Source organism: Nelumbo nucifera, chromosome 3 (genome assembly GCF_055504915.1).
Source record: "Nelumbo nucifera cultivar China Antique chromosome 3, China Antique-T2T, whole genome shotgun sequence".
In the NCBI taxonomy this organism is placed as follows: Eukaryota; Viridiplantae; Streptophyta; class Magnoliopsida; order Proteales; family Nelumbonaceae; genus Nelumbo; species Nelumbo nucifera.
Genome location: NC_142651.1, coordinates 1,528,133 through 1,550,351, shown reverse-complemented (window position 1 = coordinate 1,550,351; position 22,219 = coordinate 1,528,133). Strand labels below are relative to the sequence as shown.

Sequence of the window (22,219 nt, the reverse complement as noted above, 5' to 3'; positions counted from 1 at the left end):
AATCTATCAAATTGCTTAAACCGTTTGACCCTAATGATAAATCATTAACCTGAAAACCGGTGATCAAAGCGAATCTATTTTTTTTGTTGGTTTTTAAAACTTTGATCAGCCTCATCGGTGGGATAGAAGGGGTAGTTGCATGGTTTTCAAAATTAGTCTAAATCAGACGGTCAGACCGGAAAACTCAGGAACCAGTTAGGTGACTGGTTTCATTTACCCCAGAATCGTTATTTCGCCAAAAATTATTGATTTAGTCAACAAACCGCTGACCCGGGTGTTTGAACCGTCTAATGATTTGGCCATTTTTTATTTTTTATTTTTTTATTTTTTATATTTTTATCAGAACGGGCCGTCTATTCAATTCGAACGGTCGGACCGTTCGACCCGGGAACCGGACCCTGACCGGTTCGTTGTTCGGTTTTAAAAACCTTTGGTAGTTGAGCTAACGGCTTCATATCAAAATATCCATTTTCCTTCGTTGCTCTTGAACAGGTTCTTTTGAACTCGGTCGACCATAAAGCCAAACCAAGCACAAGCAATAACAAACCATGGAAGCCACGATTTGATAAATATCACCTCAGGAGTGAGAACCCAATTGCTGCATCTAAGGTTTTCGATTTAATTCCCCACTGGGGGATTCAGGAGAGATGCAGAAGAGAGTAGTGTGTGGAATTTCCCATCTTCAGAAATTGCATTTCCGTTCAAACTCGAGCATCTCTTTCGCCACGGCAAGGACCCGAACCCTAGAAGGAGGGGCTGATGATCCGATGTACACAGACGTACCGAAGCCCCCTAGGAAGAAATCGGAGAGGAAACCCTACCCGACGCCCATGAAAGTTTTGATTCGGAGGGCCAAGGAGGAGAGAGAGGCGAGAAAGGCTGAGCCTTGTAGGATGCTCCAAGAAGCTCCTGCTAACGGCCTACTCGTTCCCGAATTAGTCGAAGTGGCTCACGGAGTCTACCGATCCAGGGAATCCCTTCTCTACGGCCTATCGATGCTCGTCGATGTCGTAGTACCCGTTAAAAGATGCAGGTACCAAATTGCTTGCTTGCTTGTTCCTCGCTTTATCGATCTCATCACAATGTTCCGATTGAGTTTCAGACCGGGTTAACCAAAACTGCATTGCATTGCATTGCACTGCCCTTGATTAAACATGTTTTTCTTCTTTAAACTTGTGTCCACAGATTCTGCTCTGAAGTTCACATTGGCGATGTGGGACACGAAATTAGGACATGCACCGGGCCTAGGAGCGGTTTCCGGAGCGCCACTCATGTATGGAGGAGAGGAGGCATCGAGGATGTGGTGTATTTCCCCCAATGCTACCACCTCCAAGACCGAGTCGGGAAGCCTAGGATCGGGCACGATGAGAGGTGTAAGGTCGTGAGACTGCCCGCAATCGTTGAACTGTGTATACAGGCAGGCCTAAACATCAGAGATTATCCCACAAGTAGAAGAAAGAAACCAGTTTACTGTATCGAAGGAAGGATTGTAGATTTCGAGTCCGAAGAAGAACTGGAGATGTTGGAAGATTCACAACAACCAGAAATTCAACCATGGAACGAGAATGACGAGGAAAAGAACATGGGTGGTAGTAATAGTAGTAGCAGCACAGTGGGTGTTAGGACACTAAACTCATGGTTTGAGATGATTTCAGGAGCTAAGAAGCTCATGCAGAAGTACAGCGTGTGGACGTGCGGGTATTGTCCAGAGGTTCAAGTGGGACCCAAGGGACACAAGGTGAGGATGTGTAGGTCATCAAAGCACCAGTCTCGCAATGGCTTGCATGCATGGCAAGAAGCCACCATAGACGATTTGGTTGGGCCCAACTACGTTTGGCACGTTCGAGATCCTCATCATGGACCAGCTTTAGCCAATGACCTGAAGAGATACTATGGTAAGGCACCCGCCGTGGTGGAACTGTGCGTGCAGGCAGGTGCTCCCGTTCCAGATGAGTATAGAAGCATGATGAGATTAGATGTGGTTCCTCCCCAGCCCGATGAAATCGATCTTGTTGCATGATTTCGTTATCCTACATGAATTAATGCCAGCCTAATTTACACTTTTCGTGTCCCACATCACCATTGATACTCAGATTCACAGTTGGCGTTGCAATTATTCTTTTTACTGTGTTCTAAGAGACTTTGTTTCTACTCTTTGTTGTTATTTAGAAAAAGCTAAATCATTTTTACAGTGGAACAAGGCTTGGTCTTTGATGCTTGGCTTTGTAAGAACCGTGGTGTATAGAGAGGAGAGGAAGAAAGGGTTGATGAGCTTACTGAACTAACTTCGGTTTCAGCTAGCCACAATGAAGCCTACTGGAACTTCAGTTTCAATAAGATATTGGAAAAACCCCATAGTTAAGTTAGAGGATAGAAGAAAATAGGGTATTTTGGATTTTGGTCGAAGCAATTTTTAAGCCAAACAAGGATAGAGTAGAGTTACGAAAAATTTGTTAGGCACAAGCGACCGACCACATTTGAAACTTGAAAGGCAACTCATGCGAAGCTAATGGAGGGGAGTCTGAATTTCCGAGTTCCCACTTTTTTTTCATGCATGGTGCAGGGAGTTTCAAGTAACAAAATATGACTCATCATAAATAACAACTCTTGAACTAGGGGTAATCATGGGCCTAGGCGGAGCTGATACCTATAAAAAGAGGCAGTGTGGCCCGGCCTTAATAAGCCTGATCAGGGTCAGGCTTCTGGACCTAGAATATACCACAAACTTGCGAGCTGAGCTAGGCAGAGCTTCCCGTCTCGGCATGGACTGCTTCGAACCAATGTTTTAAAAACAGATCCAGAATGGGAACTGTTTTGGCTTTTGGTTCGGTGGTCAACCATTCAATCCAAACAGACTGGCCTGTTGAAAATAAAAATAAAAAATAAAAAATGGCCAAAATAACGGTTCCACCACTCAGCTAGTCAGGTTAATGGGTTGTTAACCAAATTAACGATTTTGACAAAAAGAAAAAACAATTTAGAGATGAAATAGAACTAGTTGCTTGGCTGGTTTTCAGGATGAACAGTCCGACCATCTGGTTCAACAACAATTCAAAACCTAAGGGTCAAACCATTCTAATTTTGTGATCAATTATCCAATTAGGGTGATCTTTATATCAATTTTGGATGATGTTTGACATCTATGCGTCCCAATGCACTTGCCTTGCTATTTGTGCCAAAAATATTCTTTCGTTCTCAAATTCTAATTTTTAGCATTTTTATAGATAAAAATAAAAAGTGAAATAAAATACAAATTAAATATTAAAAATACATGTATATACACATATTACATTAGGATATAAATACACATTATTTTGTTGATATAATAGTTGATACACATAATGTGCTAACATGTCACAGTCCAACCTGTTCAACCTGAAAGATAGAACCAATAACCACAACCCAAAGGCAAAAGGTTCAACCTCCAATCCGTTTTTAAAACATTGACTATGAGCAAGGGATATACGAAGTATCATATCCATATCCATCGCCATGAATATGATATATGCCACGCCTGGATACATATCCAACAAGTCATGCATATCGACATATGCCCCTATATCGAATCATATCACGCCATTATTTATATAAAAAATACTAAACAAATAAACTTTTCAAAAATTTAATAAACGTTGAAAAGTATCAATGATAATTATTGTATGATACCATGATGTATACATGTTTTAAAGCCCCAATTTTTTTGATTGCAATGTTTCTCTTTATATATCATGTTAAAATGTACATTTCTCGTGCATTTGTATCTTATCCATGGATAATTTGACTTTAGATTTAGTATAATTAATATATTTTTATGTGATTTGTATGCATTTCCTTAGCATATCCAAACATTTTAATATCTTTCATTCGTATCCATATGTTTCTGGAGTGTTTCTGTATTTGTATCCCTATCTAAACCATCCAATATGATGCACAGTACCCATACTTTGATCCTCGACCATGAGATGAATCTTAAGACTTCAATCTTTGACCATTAAAAAGATGCAACATCAAACATGCACGTGCAAATGCACATATAAGAGAGAAATAATAGAAGGAAAAAAATCTATGGAGCAGCGAGAGAAAAGTAATTGCATTAGATTTTCGCATGGGTGGCCTGAACGTTAAGCCAAGGCAAGTAGACTATTAGATTGCATTATAACAGGCAGGATTAAGGTGGCTTTATTTTCCATTTATAAACAAATCAAATTTCAGATAATCATAATTGGATAAACAGTATCATTGGCAGTATTACACCAAGGATCAAGCCTCAACGCTGCTAGAAGGTATAGAAGCAAGTCTATAACTGCAATATGATGTGGCAAAAATCCAGGTGAAGGGGTCAACTGAAATATGGCTGTGTCAATAATTGCACCATGTCTCCTGAAGAACTGAAATATGGCTGTGTCAATTGACTACAACAAAGCTTAATATGCAAAAAGAAATGCGACGCCTTTAAACATAATGTTCATGTTGCATATACTAGCACATGTGGGACTATCGCATTGGATCTTGTATTAAATGGATCATCCTCGTGCCATGTGCACTAAATGCATTCCATCAAGCCGTTATTGAGCACAAAATTGGAAAGGGAAAGGGTTCAACCACGGAGCTTAAAAAGCAAAAGATCAGGTGGAAATGCAAGCAAAAGAGGTCACACTTTTTACCATCATTTTCATAGTCAGGACCCACCAGAGGTCCTATATAAGATGATCTCACATCAACTCATCAACTATATCAAATCAGAGCACCAAGGAAGAAAAAAGAAAATGAAAATAACAAGGCTTGCTCCTTTGCATGCAATCTTGTATTCAGAGATAAACTGTCCATGTTTTTTGACTTTCAATGTTTGAGTATACAGTTTGAAGTGATGGGACAACATTTGGAACTAAAATGCAATTCTCTGCGGGAAATAGATCACTTGAAGTCTTCACCTCCCAATCGCTGCATATTGACAACATATTTTCTGCATGATGAGCCTATTTGTCTGCAGTGAAGAATTGCCACGGACTATAATTCAATTGAATTGCCATTTTTTTCTTTTATCAATCGGCTACGAAGTAAAAGAACTGAAGGGGAAGATTAATAGAATGCTCGTTTTTTCCAACATTAGTTGTTCAATTTCACTTGTTAGTGGTTATTGCCTTTCAAATATAAAACTAGCGGGATGACTGGTTGGCATGAGCATGTAAAAATGGAAAAAACAAAAAACTAACGAAATTAGAGAATTGAAAGGCATGGTTTTAAACATGAATATACAAAAATAATTATATTATTAGATTTAATGGATATTGAGATCGAGAGAGAGGGAGAGATGGGGTAACATGTTGAATTGGAGAATAAAAGCAATTAATAATGTCTAACAAAAAATAAGCAGTTTTTGATAATATACCTAATTTGACAAAAGAATATGTCCCCAAATCAATTCATTGATTCGTTCAACTTGATGCCCCCAAATATTGAAGAGAGATTATTTTGACTCAAGAATACTATAAGGATAAAGTAAGGCATTTTTTGGATAGATAGGACACCCCTAATTAAATAGCCTAAATAGAAACCCCTCGTGTTCACTTTATATTTGTATATATCATAATGATAATTTTTAGCCAACCCATATAACTGGGGTATCATTTATTTTTTCTTTTTCAAGGCTTTTGGAAATGGAAAGCAGGTTTTTTGTTTGGGTAGGGTTCTTTTTTATTCTGGGACCACAAATAGGAATGGTCTAGAGCGGGAATGCCCCCCTTCTATGAATTCTATAAAATATAATGTTTTGGAAGTGGAATTCCTTTTTGGTGATTAATAAGCAGCTTTCACCGAGCCACTTGAAGAAGCTACTAAAACCAGCCTTACTGGAAAGTCAATTTATTGGCTGAATGAAAGCGTCTCCAAAGCAATCCGTTTTTAACCAAATAGCTTCTATGCTGTCCATGTGAGGTCGACCTCGCAAAGCCAGAAGCTACTGCCATGAAAGCCCTCCCAAATGGGCACACAATCAAATTCCGTCATGCTTTTTGAATAGTGAAACAAGCATTTATAAAATGCATCTTCTGGTTTCACGGTTCAGCAAAGTTGCAAGAAGATTGTAGAGCACTTTCTCCTGCATCTTGGGGTTGAGAGCCCACTATTTGCATTTCCAAAAAGTGGGCTTGGAGGTACTCTTGGAGGCTGGGCTACAATTCTTAAAGGCTTTTTGAGCAGGATCATTTTTTAAAGGAGTGGAATAGCATTAAATATTATTCTCCTTACATTTTCCTTTTTATGGGGCTTTTAAACCATGTATATGTTTACAACTTTGATGGTGGTAGTAGTAGTAGTAGTAATTATAATCTTATCCCAGTCAGACCACAAACTCAGCTAGGCTGCTGCCTGCCTTATGTTTAGCTCTCCCTTTGTTTCCTCACGGATCTCACCAAACCCTTGAGCAAAGATATAATCAAACATTTCTGGTAGCATTTCCAGATTTCATGCAGTAAAATGCACTGGGATATAGGTTTACTCAATCTTTACCAAGGAGATCTAGTTCGTCTCAAATTCTCTCATGTAAAAAATTCTGGATCTACTCGTCTACAATTCCAATATGGAGAGAGAGAGAGAGAGAGAGGAGTGACTGTCCTGATTTGGTACTGGTTGGAGCCTTGGAGGTAATGCCATGAGAGACAGAGGGATGAAGGGAAGGGATTAGTCACATCAGATTGTGGTGAATCGCCAACTAAAGCATATGCAATTTTTAAAACATAAGAAGGGATTTGGGATGATTCCAAAGCCGTAAACAGGGCTGAGCACCAGGGGAAGCAGATGCATTGAAGAAAGAAGAGGACGGATACCTTTCCTGGGTTCTGGAGTGGAAGGAGAAGGGTTTCTTCTTGGCATTAAGTTAAAGAGTTCCAATCTTGATATGAGAAGGATTATTGAAGGGATTAAAAGTAACTTTGGCTAACCATTCCTCAATGATAAACAGGATTTTAAAAGGATTAGTGGGAGAACTGAGAAAATAATTAAAAAAAAAAAACAATTTTCTATATTTGTGTGTGTGTGTGTGTGAGAGAGAGAGAGAGAGAGATGAAATTAGTGCATCAGAATAAAGGTGATATATGCAGAAGAAATTAGTGCATCGCAATTAGGACATGAAACTTATATCAGGAAACAAAATTTAATTTGTACTATGAAAATCAACTATAGAAACCATCTTTTTTATTAAGGAGATTAATATAGAATTTTAGAGAATAAAGGAGAGATATTTACTAGTATGTTAGTATCTACCTATCTCTCCAGAATTCCACTGCTGAAGAACTACAGTGGCCCGATCCCTCACCAGAGGGTATGTAGTGCAGCCCCTCCAGTGGTCTGTCCACTCTCCTTCTTCCTTTTCCCCCCTTTGCATACTTTACTGAACGGCCATTCTATTGGACCTTCAGACTAAAAGAACAAAATTAAAAATAAACACATCAGAGAAGATTTAGGAGCAATCCAATTGCTGAGAAGATGAGGGAAAGTCAACTAATATGGTCCACATGCAATTCATATACCTAGACGACCAGACTATATCAATTAGAAACTTGGTGCAACTGTGCAAGTAGAAGGTTCTAAAAGAACAAGAGGAATAACAAAAGAAATATGGGCTGAAGTGATAAGAAATGACCTAAGAAATTAAAATTTGACAAAAAAAAATGGTTGTTGATAAAGAATGGCAGTGGGACAGGAATTTTTCCATTTGCAGAGTGACCCCCAAATAGTTGCAAATTAAGACCATGTGTGTGTTTCTGTGTGTGTGTGTGTGTGAGAGAGAGAGAGAGAGAGAGATGATGATGATGATGGGGTTAGGGAGGGAAAGAGAGACAAAGAAACATGTTAGATATTAGAGGTTGCATGTCTTTGTACACCATATGATGTAAAGAAAGGAAACAGAGACTTTAAAACTGAAAAGAAATTGATGCCATGATGCACCTTCTGCTTTATGTAAGCCAATATGCCACAAGCCAATGGTGAACATAGTGATTGTGATCTCCCTCCCTCCCTCTCATATATCTGGACCACAATATTATTATGTATGCTAAAATGCCACAAGCCAATGGTGATCACAGCAATTATGACCTCCCCCCTCCCTCCCTCCCTCCACATTGGTACATTTCAGAGTTGACCACTTACCATAGGGAATGCCACCAAGGACCAGGAGAAAGCCAGAAGATAAGCCACTTCCCTGGATCCCCTGAATAGCAAACATCATACCTCATTGAAGCAATCACAAAAGAACCTCACACAGTCAAATATGTTAATTATTAAGAAAGCTACCTACCCTGAATCCCCTGAATAGCAAATGTCATACCTCATTGAAGCAATCGAAAAGAACCCCAAAGTTCCATTTGACTGAGAAATCCACCGAACTAAAACCATGAACCCAGTTAACCCAATCCCTCTCTTCTATTCATTGCCAGATGTCCATGCCTCAAGAAGCCTCCTCTATTTAACTTCTTAGCCACCCTCCTTTTTTAATGAGATTTGTTTTCTGAAAAAACAACTACCATTAATAAAAGAGACTTAAATTTCCATTCAAAGAGTCTCCTTCATCCGCCTGTTAGACGTTTTAAATCTTCTGTTGGCACCAACATCCCTTGAATCCTCACAATCCCAACATGTCCCCTCCCCTAAAAGAAAGAAACTGAAATTTCATCCTTATCCCTACCCCCATCTGCCACTCCACCTTGATTGCGAGATCCTCACTACCTTCAATGATAATCCAAACTACATATCTTTCACCTGCAAAAGTTAGATCCACATCCAATTGGACAAAAGAAATGTTTGACATCTTATCAGACCTTTGGGCTTAGCTACTTTCGTTGTTTGGGAGTAGTTGGAGCTTACCAGAAGAAGTTCGCATCATCTTTGACCATTCTACTTTCTCTTGGCCTACAAAAAAAGGGAGACTTATGTGGAGATGCGCTCGCGCTGCCCTTATCTGGACTCTTTGGGAAGAAAAGAATGCTAGAATTTTTCAAGAAAAGGAGCAGTCAGAAACTGAAAGACTGTCTATTGCATAGAGCAATTCTTTGGCTGAAGACTTTGGAAATCTTTCACCAATTCTCTTTTAATGACCTTTGGAGAAACTGATCAGTAGTAGCAAGGTGTTCACCCTTAAAGAACAAGTTAATTACAAGCTGGTCTCCTCCATCTGAAGGCTCACTGAAGTTGAACTTTGATGGAAGTAGCATGAGTAATCCAGGATTATCCGGAATGGGGGGTATTCTGAGAAATGAGAATGGAGACTATCAGGGCAGAGCTATTAGCTGCTGTACAAGGGGTGCAATTTGCAAACCAGCTGGGGGTATAGAATCTGATAATTGAAGGGGATTCCAAGGTGGTGGTGGGCTGGTTGAAAAATCCTGAAGATGCTATATGGTGCTACAAGAACGAAATGAAGAAATTCAGTTGGTTGACAAGGAATATGTTGGTTTCTTTACAGTGGGTGGGGAGATCAGCAAATACTCTGTTCGATGTGTTATCCAAGCAAGGGGTAAATAGGGAAGAATTGTTTTGGGCTCAGCTGTGACTCTTGTATTTTTTTTCCTAGTTTAAATTGTAAGATTCTAGGAGGGGCTGTAGCTCGTGCCTCTCCCTTGGATGTATGAAATCACAACTCTAAATCAGTTTTTGAATTAATAAAATTTTACTATTACTCATAAAAAAAAAGGATCTTTACCTGTCTAATAAACTTCCAAGTGATGCTATTCCTATCAGCTGTAATGAAGCACCATACATAGAGTGGTATAACAACAAAGAGATATTGTATGATAGAGATGCTGACAATCTTACTGATTTGGAGAGAGATGTCAGCAGTAAATCATTCTGATTTGGCAAGTAATGAGGACGTTTTTGGACCAACGTCTCTGTCAAGCTAATATGGGATTGTAAGGATGGACAATGATGTTTGTGATTATGCCGGTAACACTTCGAGGAAGGGCAAAAGAACCAAAGTAGTTCAATCACTGATTTGAATTCAGACAGTTCCATTAATATGAGGTTAGTGTCATATCTTAAAGTGGATGTAGATAGAGGCAATGAAGAATTAGAGATGGGGGTGGTAATATTGGAAGCAGAGTTGGATCCAGCTTTCAAGAGAATTGAAACTCCTATAGGCAGGGTGGGGGGTGGATCTGGGCTGGATCAAGAAGATTACTAGTGACCTCTCATTGGAATGTTTTGAGAAAAGTATGTTGCCATCAACCGATGGAGAGTCAACTTTGGTGGAGAAGTTGAAACATGGAGAAGAGACTCAAGAATTACAACAGAAATGGATGTTTAATTCATGTCTCAAAAATCTTTTCTCAATAAAAGAAAGAGCTATGGAGCTACAGATCATGCAAGAGTTTCAAAAGGTTTACAAGAAAAAAGGAGGGCTAAGGGTGAGTTTCATCCATCTGAATCTAAGGCTGCTGGGATGTCAAGAAAAGATCCTCCACAGGAGTCACTGGGCATTACTGTAGCAGTTCCTGAGGTGGAATGCCAGGGGAGAATTTTGAAAGAATTGAGTTGTTCAAGTAAGGAGGGTAAAGCAGTAGAAAAACCAATTAGAAGTGTCGAGGTGGGGGATACAAACCAAAAGTCCACCATTACCAAGTCTATGTTAGAAAAAAGGTCAAATAGAAAATTTGGACTTAAATAAGGTTAACCCAGTGTCTTTGCTTTTCAAGGTTACAACTGTGCCGAAAAAACATGTTCCCTGTTAACCCCTTGTTTTTCCAACTGATCAGCTAGACTGTTGGTTGACCTTGGAACCCAATGAACTATTAACTGCATATCTTTTGACAGTCTTCTAAATTTTTTGATCTCATTTCTGAACCACCATGGGTTCTTTTCCTCTTTTCTCAGCCAGCTTAGAATTATTTTAGCATCACCTTCAATTATCATCTTCTGGATACCACTCTACAGCTTTCTGTAGACCAAACATGACTGCCATCAGCTCTGCTCTTGTGGAATCCCCTTCCCCAATTGGTCCTGAAAACAACCCCAGGATTTCTCCCCTATCATTTACTTAAATAAGGTTGTTGACAAGTTCAGATCAGTAAAAGTTTGGGTTTGTTCTGTTTAGGTGGATAAAATTTTGCAAAAAGAGTGTTTATGGAATTAGAGGTGAGAGAACAATTCAAAAATTCAGACTCATATGACAAGGTTGACACAGGGCAGACTGGGATTGACACATTTTGAACAAAGTAGACAAGTAAAGAATCCAGAGGATGTTATTCTGGTAGATGGTTTTTCTTGTCTTGGCAAAGTTGTGAAAGATGCTTCTTCCTGGATGCTTATTTTGGGAGTGGGCGTTGTCTGGAACGAAGTTGCTTTTAGAATTATTTGTTTGGTCATTGGTGTGGACTGTAGATTCCAGATTGTATGTCAGGCTTGTTGTGGTATTTTGATTTTCTCCTTCTAGAGTTTATGCTGGTAATATCTGGGAGTCTTACATACGGAGCTGGAGACACAAAGCTAATCTGCTTCTTGCATACTTTCTTTTTCTTTTTATGCAAATTCTATTTTATTATAAAAAACAAAGATATGATTTGTAGTAAGAAACGATCTAGGGACTTACAATTTGGCAGAAGACATAGCTCTTTGACAGGAGTACAAAAGCAGGAAGGATTCCTGTAGCCAATTCCGCATAGTTGGGAATTAAGGCATTGCTGAATTGAAATGAGTTGAGTGTTTGATTCCAGCATTTGCATTCTCATGCCAGGAAGCAGTACAGAAAAAGTAGGGCACTAGCAGTATGATGAATAATGTTTGTGTGCTAATGTACCAAGAGCCGCAACTATAAGCTGAGGCCCCAAAACAGAGTGCATTAGCACAACCAAACATGAAGAAAAATGGAAGCACTGTAAAGGATGTTTGGGTAAAATCCAACATGGCAACATATATCAGATATTACCACCCAATCTAATGTCTAGCACTACGGATATCTACAACGTGCCACTAATTATATACACACAGTTTCTCTGCAAAAGCATCATATCCGCTCCATTTATTTGGAAGGCATCAGATCGATCCCCCTGTATAAGTCCAACATGAAGTGCATTTAAGACCAACAATAACATCCCAAAGATTGTCTCATAAACCATAGCATTCATAAACAAACACTGAAACACTCATTAAGGAGGGTATTTGGTTGTCGGAGTTGATGTTTCTTTGTTTGTGCCTTTGTGGGTGATATCTTACAACCTTTCTTGTTTTTTTTCTTTAATTTTTACTCTTTTTATTTACTATAAAAAAAGTGCATCCAAAGAAAAACAGCATGTTGAATACCGGTAAAAGAGCTTACCTTAGCAGATAAGGGCAAGAGGTTACTTCGAGTAGAGAATGTCATAGTGGCCTGGCCGGTAGAGCAGGGTGATGAAAGGTTTTACGGTGCCAGAACCACCTTCAGCTACATTTTGGAGATCACTAACAGTAGGTAGGAAATCATGATGATTTACAATGACACCACCAGTGTCACAAGAGCTACGATCAAGGTACACTACTCGAATTGGCACACCTAATGCATCTGACAAGGCAGTGATGTGGACATGGTCACTCTCCTCTCCCATGGGTTCCACTGAGGACTTGCAAAACTGTGAATGAGACATCAGAACTCTGAACCACTAAATTAATGTGTTTTTGATATGAATAGGTGGGTGGATGTGTCAAAAACATGTAAGTAATAACTCTTGCATATCAACTGCTGATTCCATACATTTTATGTATGTGCATGTATATGGGCTATAGGGGCAATCATGAGAGAGAATTAGGTGGCATCTGAATTACTTATAAAACAGAAGGGTACACATTCTTAAAATCAAATATTAGATAAAAGATAGTTTATTCCTCTAAATTACAAAGTTCAGTTTTTCTGTAATCGAACAAAAAAATATCAATTTTCATCTCAGACTTCTAGGCCACTTTGACTGTGTATCTGTTTTAGCATTCAATTAATTAAGTCACAGTATGGTTAATTCAATAGATTTAATCAGATACCAAGAGGCAAACCAAATAATAATAATAATAACAACAACAACAACAATAATAGCATGCACAAAGGAAATTTTAATAGGTATGTTCATTGAAGAATCGTAAACATGCCCTAAGGCCTCGGGTGGCCTCAAAGTTTTTATTTTTTTTTGTGCATCTTCAGCTACCTCAAGAAAGAAACTTTTCTTTTCTTTTCTTTTCTTTATTTATTTATTTATCTTTTTGATGAATGAAAGTGTCTTACAATTGACATCTGGAATAGAAGATGGGACGTAGTAACACAAACTGACAGAAATGAACAACTAATGTACACAATGGATACATTTTTCCTACAAAATGTAATTAAGGGGCTGTTTGATAACACTGAATGGCTGAACTGAATGACTTATTATGGTGTCTTTTAGTGAACAAAGTAATTATTATAAAAATGATAATCAAACTAACATGCTATTCAGCCATTAAGGAGCTCACAACAAAACTTATCCACAAAATACAAAGCAACACGCCATTCAGTTGACCCACTTCAGTTACCAAATAACCATATCCACCAAATATCAAATATTAAGTGCTACACCATTTTCTATGAGTGTATAATGTTAGAATTCGAAAAAAAAAATATGGATTATCTTAATAGTCTGTACGTTTTTTAAGATTGGTAACTGTAACTTTATTAATATGATGCAAAGAATACTATGTACAGAATAATGTAGTATGCTTAACATCCCTAGGGCAGCAATGCTAACACTTAGCTGTCTGCCACTTGCAATCACTTACCCAACTCCCCCATCATAGTTCTCCAATAGAAGTGAGTTCCACTGACACCTTGCCTAGCCAAAGTGTAAGTCAGACTATTACTAATTCTATCAAAAAAAATATTAATTCCCTTACCAGACCTTTTACTTCTCTTAGAGTATATCTATGTTGCCACATGCCTTCCCTGCCACCTCTGAGCCAGACAATAACCAGATTTGAGTCCCTTCCACTACAATATCCTTATAGCTCTGCTCTTTGCCTAATCTAAGACCTTATATAATGCTGCTTCCAGTTCTGCATTGATTGAATATCCTTTTTTTTATTTCTTTTGAAGGGCTACACAATGGGGGGTAGCCCATCCGCCAACCCAGGTACAGGCGGGATTCAATCCCAAGTCTCCGCTATGACCAACCCGCTGGTTGGCACCTTGCATTGATTGAATCTCCTTGACCAATTGGTCCCAAGTAAATAGCATTGTATCCCTTTTGTCATTCCCAAACACTCCACCAATTCCCAAAGACCCTATGCTTTCAATGCTACTACATCCATCTCCATCAAAGTTGAGTTTTAGCATGTAGGGTGCCAGTGGGATCTAATAATTTAATGTGCTTCTTGTAACAGAGGATGATGATGCAACCCATTGCCAACTCCTTTTTTTTATAAGTAAAAAAGAAATTTTCATTAATCAAACCAAAAGAAAATACAATTCAGATAGGGTGTTGAGGTAACACCCACTAACAAAGTCCAACTCACAACTAATGACAAACACACTACATCAGCAAAAGAAACTATCAATATCACAACTTTGTAACTCTAACACCTCCCATAACCTTTCCCCCAAATTTTCCTTTTTAATTTGAGCAAATTCTGGATGCACCAACACCCATTCTGTACTTCTGTAGCAGCTTTGCCAATAGACACCGCCAATCTTCTCAGACTGCAGCACTTGTCTTCAGAACATCTTCTGTTTCTTTCCTTACAAATGCACCAGCACACAGCAAAAAGAATACAGCTCCAAAGCACTTTAGCCTTCTATAGTTCTTACTACCTCAGATCTTCAGCACGAGAAAAAAAATTGTGCAGGAGAACCAGGCTGGATATATCTCACCACAAATAAGGCTGAGATTCTGAGAACAGCTTCCAAATGAAACCAGCCACTCTACATAAAATAAATAGATGACTAACTGATTCATCTTGCTCTTTACATAAGTAACAAATAATGGCCTAACAGAATCCTCTACTCTTAAGATGATAAGCACTTAACACATTATTCATGGCAATAAGCCAAGCCAAAACCTCCACTCTCGGGGGCACAGGATTGCCCCAAATACCTCCCAACTGATCAAACTCCATTTGACTCCCACGTAAAGCTGAGTAAAAGGATTTAACAGAAAATTTTCCACTGGAGCTTTCCTTCCACCAAAGCTCATACCTCAAATGGTCTGATACCTTGACTCTTTCCAACTTTTCCAGCAGATGTTTTCCAGAAGAAGAAGAAGAAGACCCAACCAGCATCCCCAAATAAGAAAAAGGCAGCACCCCTAATCTGCATTCAAAAGCTGCAGCACATTCTGAAAGGATTTCCCTTCTAACCTCCTCAACTCCAATCAATGTGCTCTTTGATTGGGTCTTGAATTGTTGATTGGGCTCTTACTCATTCTGAGTTTAAAAATATAAGCAGAATTGACTTTGGGGAGAGATTGTGGGATACTTTAGAATTTTGTAATAGGTAACTTCCTAGCTGTGTCTGTCGGTGCTTGAGATATCTTTTGTTGTATTATTTTTGGTTAAAATCTTCATCTATATGTATCCTCTTTTTTTCAATGAAATTGTTATCACTATCCACACACACACACACATCCCAACTATATGGCATTGGCAACATAAATTCGTTTCTGCCATTGTGCTGTATTCAGTTCCATAACCCATTTTTCACATCACCTCAATAAAAAGCCTTTTCTTTACTCTCTTAATTACCACACATGGTAGGCTGTCTTCAAGATCTCTTTAGAAGTGACAAAGGGAAGCACAGTGCACGATACTCCTGCCAACGTGAGGTCTGGGGAGGGACAAATGTATACAGCCTTTTACCCCTACACATACAGAGAGGCTGTTTCCAAGATCTCTATACAAGTGATCTTGATACATATAAATACATACATACACACAGACACACAGTTTCTTATTACTTCATTCAGTCATTGTTATGGATCCCTTCCCCTTTTGTTTAGCATCTCTCACCATACTTCCACTTTTTCCCCTTTTGGGCTGCTGTAGTTGGTAATTGTGGCCTTGTGGGTATTATTTCCGTTTGTAATTTCTATGACGACCGTTTCTGATCATGGGATGTAGTGCAGTCTATTTTCATTTCTTTTCTTTTTCTTCTAGTTAACTTTTATATAATAATGAACATATATTTTACCTTTTTCCCAAAAAAGCGGTGCCATATCCATTGTTAAATTATGGATCCCCCAAATCATTTAAAACTAATTTGATCCATGTCCTTTTTGGCCTGCCTCCCAACTCTTCTAGAACCTTCAATTTGCAAGAGATTACTTCTTACAAGTTCCTTAGATGGTCTTCTTGGACTACTTTCTCTCGTTTTCTTACCTATTGTTTGTGACTACTGCAAATTCTTCACCTACCTCTCTAAGAAAAAATCCTCAATATACCTTTTATATACTTGCAAGGAAGCACTATCAGTTCCCTGCAAAGATTCTAAGGAAAGCCATTAAAAGTACAGATATCAAATAAATCAATCACTCTTACTTCACTCTCCCTGTTTGGAGGTCTTCCTTGTGCAAAATACCAAGCTATAGACTGTGAAACCAGTTCCCCTATACAAACATTTGAACTCCCTTAAAGTGCCTATCACAGACCTTCAAACTTCCATGCTAAACTGGCCCCGTTTATGGCCACAAGTCAAGATCTGATTCAGGTCAAAACTGCACTCATGTTACTTTAAGGACTATTACTACCCTAATGATCACCTCCATCAACATGACCTGAGGATCCAACTGGCCTCAAGAGCAATTCAAGGGGACAAGGACCAGGTAGCATCTAAACCAAATATCACATGGGGAATAAATGCATGCAAGTATTTTGAAGAACATGTTTGTGTTGATATATAAGTTACAAGGATCTGCCTTACTATGTTCTGGATATATATTTATCGCCATGTTTATAAACAATTTTCTGTGTATGTCACTTCAGAACTTCCATACATTAGCCTTTTTTGAGTTGCTGATGCTGAGTTCACTATAAAACTTTCATTTTTCATGCCAATTATCTTGTTTGTTCCAAATAATTGCTTTTTGTTTATATTTTGAGTTTTGAATACTTACTGAAGACTATCTTATATCTTACTGAAGACTATCTTGTTCTCAAGAATAGAACAGAAGATCAAGCTAATATAGAAAAGGCTGAAAAGCTAGCCAACATTTTTAAGTTGAAAAAGGAAATAAAAACAACCTGCTCAACTGATGCATTTGTTAAGCCCAAAATAAAGGGTTCAAAAAAATCAGAACGTCTTCGTATCTCCCCAGAGGTGACAAATCTGAAGAACATCACAACTGACAACAAATATTATTAGAAGAAAAGCTAAAGCATGAGATTCACAAACACCTAAATTGAATACCTCTTACCATAGTCAGAAATTGACTGATCCCTGCTCCTTGTCACAAGCTCATCATGACTGGAACCAAAATCGATTATAGTTATTGTCATTGTTTAAAGAACCTACCATCATACAGGAAGAAACCATTGCAAAAAAAAAAAAAAGAAAAAAAAAAGAAGAAGAAGAAGAAGAAGCAATCTTTAACTACATAATGTTATATTTGACTCCTGGTTCTATATCTAAACCTTGATGGAACAAGTCCAAGGCTCACCTTATTGAACTATCACTTCCTTGCAACACACTTTCCAGCTGCTCCAGAAATAACTGAAAGTTAAGTTTTCAATGTTAATAACATTTTGGTTAAAAAAATAAATCATACAAATAAAGTTTTCTGTTTTTCAAAGTCTGTGGTAGGTATAAAGTTTTAACACAAGGGACTAGCAAATGTCAAGTTACCATTCTCTTGGAGGAATGCACCTTGTAGAATAAACTGCAAAGTTTTCTCCATTTCAACTTAAAGAGTTGGGGATACACAATGATTGGTCTCCCTCACTAGGAGATGAACTTTCTGTCACAATGGTAGTTAGCTAGATGTTTTGCTTAACATGCTGAGAAACATTGGTGAATGAAGTTGGATGCCACCAGATAGAGGGTTCTTAAAACTCAATTAGGGGAGCCCCAGGGACATCAGGAGTGGGAAGAATTTTTAGAGATAAGGAAGGTAATATTGCTTTGTTCTCGGGCCCAATTGGAGCAGGAGACTCACTAAGGGATGAAGTTTTGGTGGTAATGGAAGGTGTGCAGAGGGCAAATGAGATGAATGTGAAAAAGCTAATTATTGAAGGAGATTTGAAATTGGTGGTAAGCTGGTTGCAAAAGAGGGAGGCTGCTTTATAGTGTTGCATTAATGAAGTAAAAAAGTTTAGGTGGTTGACTAGAGATATGGAGGTGAGGATTCAATGGGTTCCCAGTGTTTTAAAAGTGCACGGCGCCAAAAAAAATTCGCATAGATCTTTTTTCTTTTTACTTATTATCAAAAATACCTTCCGTATAGATCTTTTTCTTTAATGGATTTTTACTTCAATATAAATATGCAATAAAGAAGAAAATTTCATTGGAATTATTTGACTATATCCCTGTTGGAGCAGTTGAAGCTGTCTAAATCAGCAATTTAGCAAGAAGCATTTCATAAGTACATAAGTTTTTCCTTCAACAAATTATAAGACAAACAAAAAAGCAAGATAACAAATGGAAGAAAGGAAATGAAAATAAAAAGAAGATAGATTACCGCAAAAAAATCTTCAAATGTAAAATCTGCATATCCAAGGCTTTGGAGCGTCTTCTTGCATTGTTCAACATTTACAATGATACGATCAACTTCCGCTTTATCTTGCGACTCCAGAATATGCTCCTAATTCCGTAATCTCACAATTTTATTAGTAGTTAAAACCACAAAATCATATTAATTCCCCTCCAACAACCAGCTGGAGGGTAGATACTAAAACTACATATGAGCAGAACAATCCATCAGGATTTGTGTTTTAGGAAAATACCAGATATGAAAACATAAAGCTTCTAAAAAAGCAATTCCCATCTCCTCGTGTTCGTCTTATGGCAGTATATTGTTCACCAAGAAGCTGTGTATTGGAAAATAAAATCATGTAGTTAAGCCAAGGTATCCTTTTAAAATAACTCTATCTAGAAGTAATACCGTCGGTCACAAAGGCATGGTAATAGCCTAATAGGAATAATACTAACAAAAATAACAATGACTAATAAACCAATAGAGAAAATAAGTTTATTGGCTTAAAACAAACCTTTATTTTTTCCTGCAAGATAGGGCTGCCCGACTGATACTCAGCTGCTAATGCAGATAAAGGTTCCTGCTGGACCATAAAGTATATTACTACTAAATCCATATTCAAAATACCACCCTGGGAGGGAGGGAGGGGGAGAGAGAGAGGGAGAGAGAGAGAGAGAGATTATCTCAATAATGTGAAGTGCAGATATAATCTAAAACTGTAATTTGTTGAAGACCTCAAATCATGTTAGAGAAATACAGGTCCAGAAGTAGTTCCTGGACCAGCTGGAAATATTAGCATGCATTTGAACAAAACACAGTACCAAATGGGTGCTTAATAACATTAGGCTAAGTGAGAAACATAGTAACGTAGTAAAAGTTTTCAATTAAGCTGGTAAATCCAAAGACATACAAGTATTAGAGAGAAGGAAGAGCATAGATAGTACTAAACTAGGTGAAGCACACAACAATGACCTGATGCCCCTTTCACAACTTAACATCAGCCAGGGTGCTTAATAACATTAGGCTAAGTGAGCAACATAGTAACGTAGTAAAAGTTTTCAATTAAGCTGGTAAATCCAAAGATATACAAGTATTAGAGAGAAGGAAGAGCATAGATAGTACTAAACTAGGTGAAGCACACAACAATGACCTGATGCCCCTTTCACAACTTAACATCAGCCAGAATGTTGAAATTGGCAAATGCCATTTTGACTAATGTTATGATTTATTGGTTTTGGTCCATCTGGAAAGAGAGAAATAGAAGGATCTTTGAAGACAAGGCAAAGAATGTCGAATACCTGTTAGCAGGGGTAAGCAACTCGAATGCAGCCTGGGTTCTCAGTCTTCCAGAGTTTGACCAAGTGAACAAGTCTGATCTGATAGAGTACTCTAGAGTCGAATCCCTGTAATTTTGCGTCTTTTATAGTGTAATTTTGTTCAGTAGTTGGCTTGTCAATTAGACAACCATTTTTCTGAGATGTACTGCTTTTTTTTCAGTTTTATGAAATTTCCTTTTTATCCTTCAAAAAAAAATGATTTACTGGTTTAGTCAGCCTGTTTATGCAATCTTTTGCATCTCTGACTTATCTTTTTTTTTATCAGAAACGATAACTTTCATTAGAGATAAATTAAACTGAAATACAGAAGTCAACCCTTATTAGAAAAGGTTGATCCAATAAACATCAAACATTACAGCACTGCCCAATAAAGACTCTCCCTTACAGTCCCTTGTTTTGCTAGGGCGTCAGCAAAACCATTTGCTGATCTCCTTACCCACTTGAACCAAACACCCACCTCCCTTGTTATGTTAAGAATTTCCCTTATCAGCTGTCTATATTGCCAAATTCCCAGCTGCCCTGATTGCATTCACCCAATTACCAACTTGGAGTCTCCCTCTATCTCAATGTAGCCCCAATTGTTTGGCCAGTTTTACACTTTGATGTAGTGCCAAGATTTCTGCTCTTAAGGAATCTCCAACTCCTATTGGACCTGAAAACAGAACCATTATCTTGCCTTCATTATCTCAGAAAACACCTCCTATACCAGATGGGCCTGGATTACCGATAGAGCTTCCATCAAAGTTCAGTTTCACCCTTTGTTGTGCCGGTGGGGACCAAACTTCCTGTATCATAGCTTTGGAAGTAGTAGTAGATGCCACAATACCCCAACTTCTATAAATGTCTTCAACTGAGAAATCCTTAAAAAGATCATAGGATTTCAACCAATGGATAACCTTAGTAGTTATTCCTTCCGCAACCTCTTCCTTGGATCTACAACTGCCTTTGAAGGTCCTATTGTTTCTTTCCTCCCACACTGACCACAATACAACAACTCTAGTGGCTCTCCACATAATCCTTCCACAAACCATTGGTTGCCTGTAAAAAAGCTAGATCAAAGAGGTTCACCATGCTCGAGGAGGGAGTCCACTTGCAGCCAAAGAGAGAAGAGAACCAAGACCAAATAAAGAACACAAAGGGACATGAGATTAGTAAATGTGAAATTGTCTCACCAGAACCCAAATAGAGGCAACAAACATGGGGGGAGAGGCACATATTTGGCCTCTTTTTCTGCAATAAATCCAAGGTGTTGATTTTTTGGAGTACCACTTCCCAACAAAAGGCCTGAATTTTAGGGGGTACAGGGCTACCCCACACCTCCTTTGAAGGAAAGTTCCCTACAAGGTTAGAGGTCTAAAGCAAAATGTTATAGAAGAAAGAAGAGTAATTGAAAAAACCAAAAGGGGAAGGTTTCCAAATTCTGCTATCTCTACAGGACTGATCAAGAAAGACTTCCCCTAACTGAGTGATCAAATCATCAACCATCCCCATTAGAATCCCTTAGACCTCTTCTCAAGCCCAAATCCCAAGAGTTATCAACAAACACTGAAGAGATCACTTTTCTTTTGTTTTCAGACAAGGAATAAATAGAAGGAAATCTATCTCTAAGGGAGTTTTCACCAACCCAAACATCTTCCCAAAACAAGACTTTATTTCCAACGCATACATCATATTTGAAATAAGGAAGCATAAGAGGCAAAATACCTTGAATAGCTTTCCAAGGAGAACATTGAGAAGCCCCAGGGTCGAGTCCTGCATCCCAGTCGTTATCTGCCAATCCATGAATACTAACAGTCACTCTAGACCAAAGTCTGTTCTGTTCCATTGGTAGTCTCCAAATCCATTTCCCCATCAAAGTTGTGTTTCTTAAACTTATATTTCCTAACCCAAGGCCTCCATCATCCCTACTCCTAGAAACCACCTCCCACTTCACTAAGTGATCCTTCTTAGTATCCCCTGGTTCCCACAAGAAATCCCTCATTATCTTCTCTAACTAGTTAGCTACTTTCATTGGTACTCTAAGATAGACAGGAAATAAACTGGCAAGTTGGCAAGGTTGACTTGATTAAAGTTATCATACCCCCTAAAGAGATGCAATTCCTCTTCCAATTTGCTAACCTCTTGGAGAATCTTTCAATTACAAGGTACCAAAAACTCAACCATTGGGTTCCCTCCCAGTGGTAGCGCAAATATTGTAAAGGCCAACCCCCCACTTCACAC

The 22,219-nt window shown here is 38.4% G+C and overlaps 2 protein-coding genes across 7 annotated transcripts in view; one reads left to right on the top strand and one right to left on the bottom strand.

Annotated features, from left to right (window-relative positions):
* Positions 1–453: 453 nt before the first annotated feature.
* Positions 454–2,194, top strand: APO3 (APO RNA-binding protein (DUF794)). Its single transcript, XM_010252221.3, has 2 exons — positions 454–1,033; positions 1,186–2,194. Exons 1-2 carry the CDS (start codon positions 648–650, stop codon positions 2,018–2,020), a joined length of 1,221 nt encoding a protein of 406 aa, XP_010250523.1. The 5' UTR covers positions 454–647; the 3' UTR covers positions 2,021–2,194.
* Positions 2,195–3,238: 1,044 nt separating this feature from the next.
* LOC104592749 (ubiquitin thioesterase otubain-like protein) overlaps positions 3,239–22,219 on the bottom strand; it is a 33,569-nt gene continuing 14,588 nt past the window's right edge. For 2 of the 6 annotated variants that reach the window (XM_010252218.2, XM_010252215.2), the window contains exons 3-10: positions 19,177–19,242; positions 18,913–18,996; positions 18,648–18,770; positions 17,631–17,683; positions 17,388–17,437; positions 17,215–17,315; positions 12,305–12,593; positions 4,637–4,984 (exon numbers count right to left, since the gene is read on the bottom strand). In XM_010252218.2, coding sequence (XP_010250520.1) covers positions 12,327–12,593; positions 17,215–17,315; positions 17,388–17,437; positions 17,631–17,683; positions 18,648–18,770; positions 18,913–18,996; positions 19,177–19,242 — 744 coding nt within the window. In that variant the 3' untranslated portion in view covers positions 4,637–4,984; positions 12,305–12,326. Of the gene's footprint in view, positions 3,557–4,048; positions 4,389–4,636; positions 4,985–7,260; positions 7,417–12,304; positions 12,594–17,214; positions 17,316–17,387; positions 17,438–17,630; positions 17,684–18,647; positions 18,771–18,912; positions 18,997–19,176; positions 19,243–22,219 lie in introns of those variants that run through there. The other 4 variants (XR_016083995.1, XM_088900981.1, XM_010252217.3 and 1 more) reach the window with 4 other exon arrangements.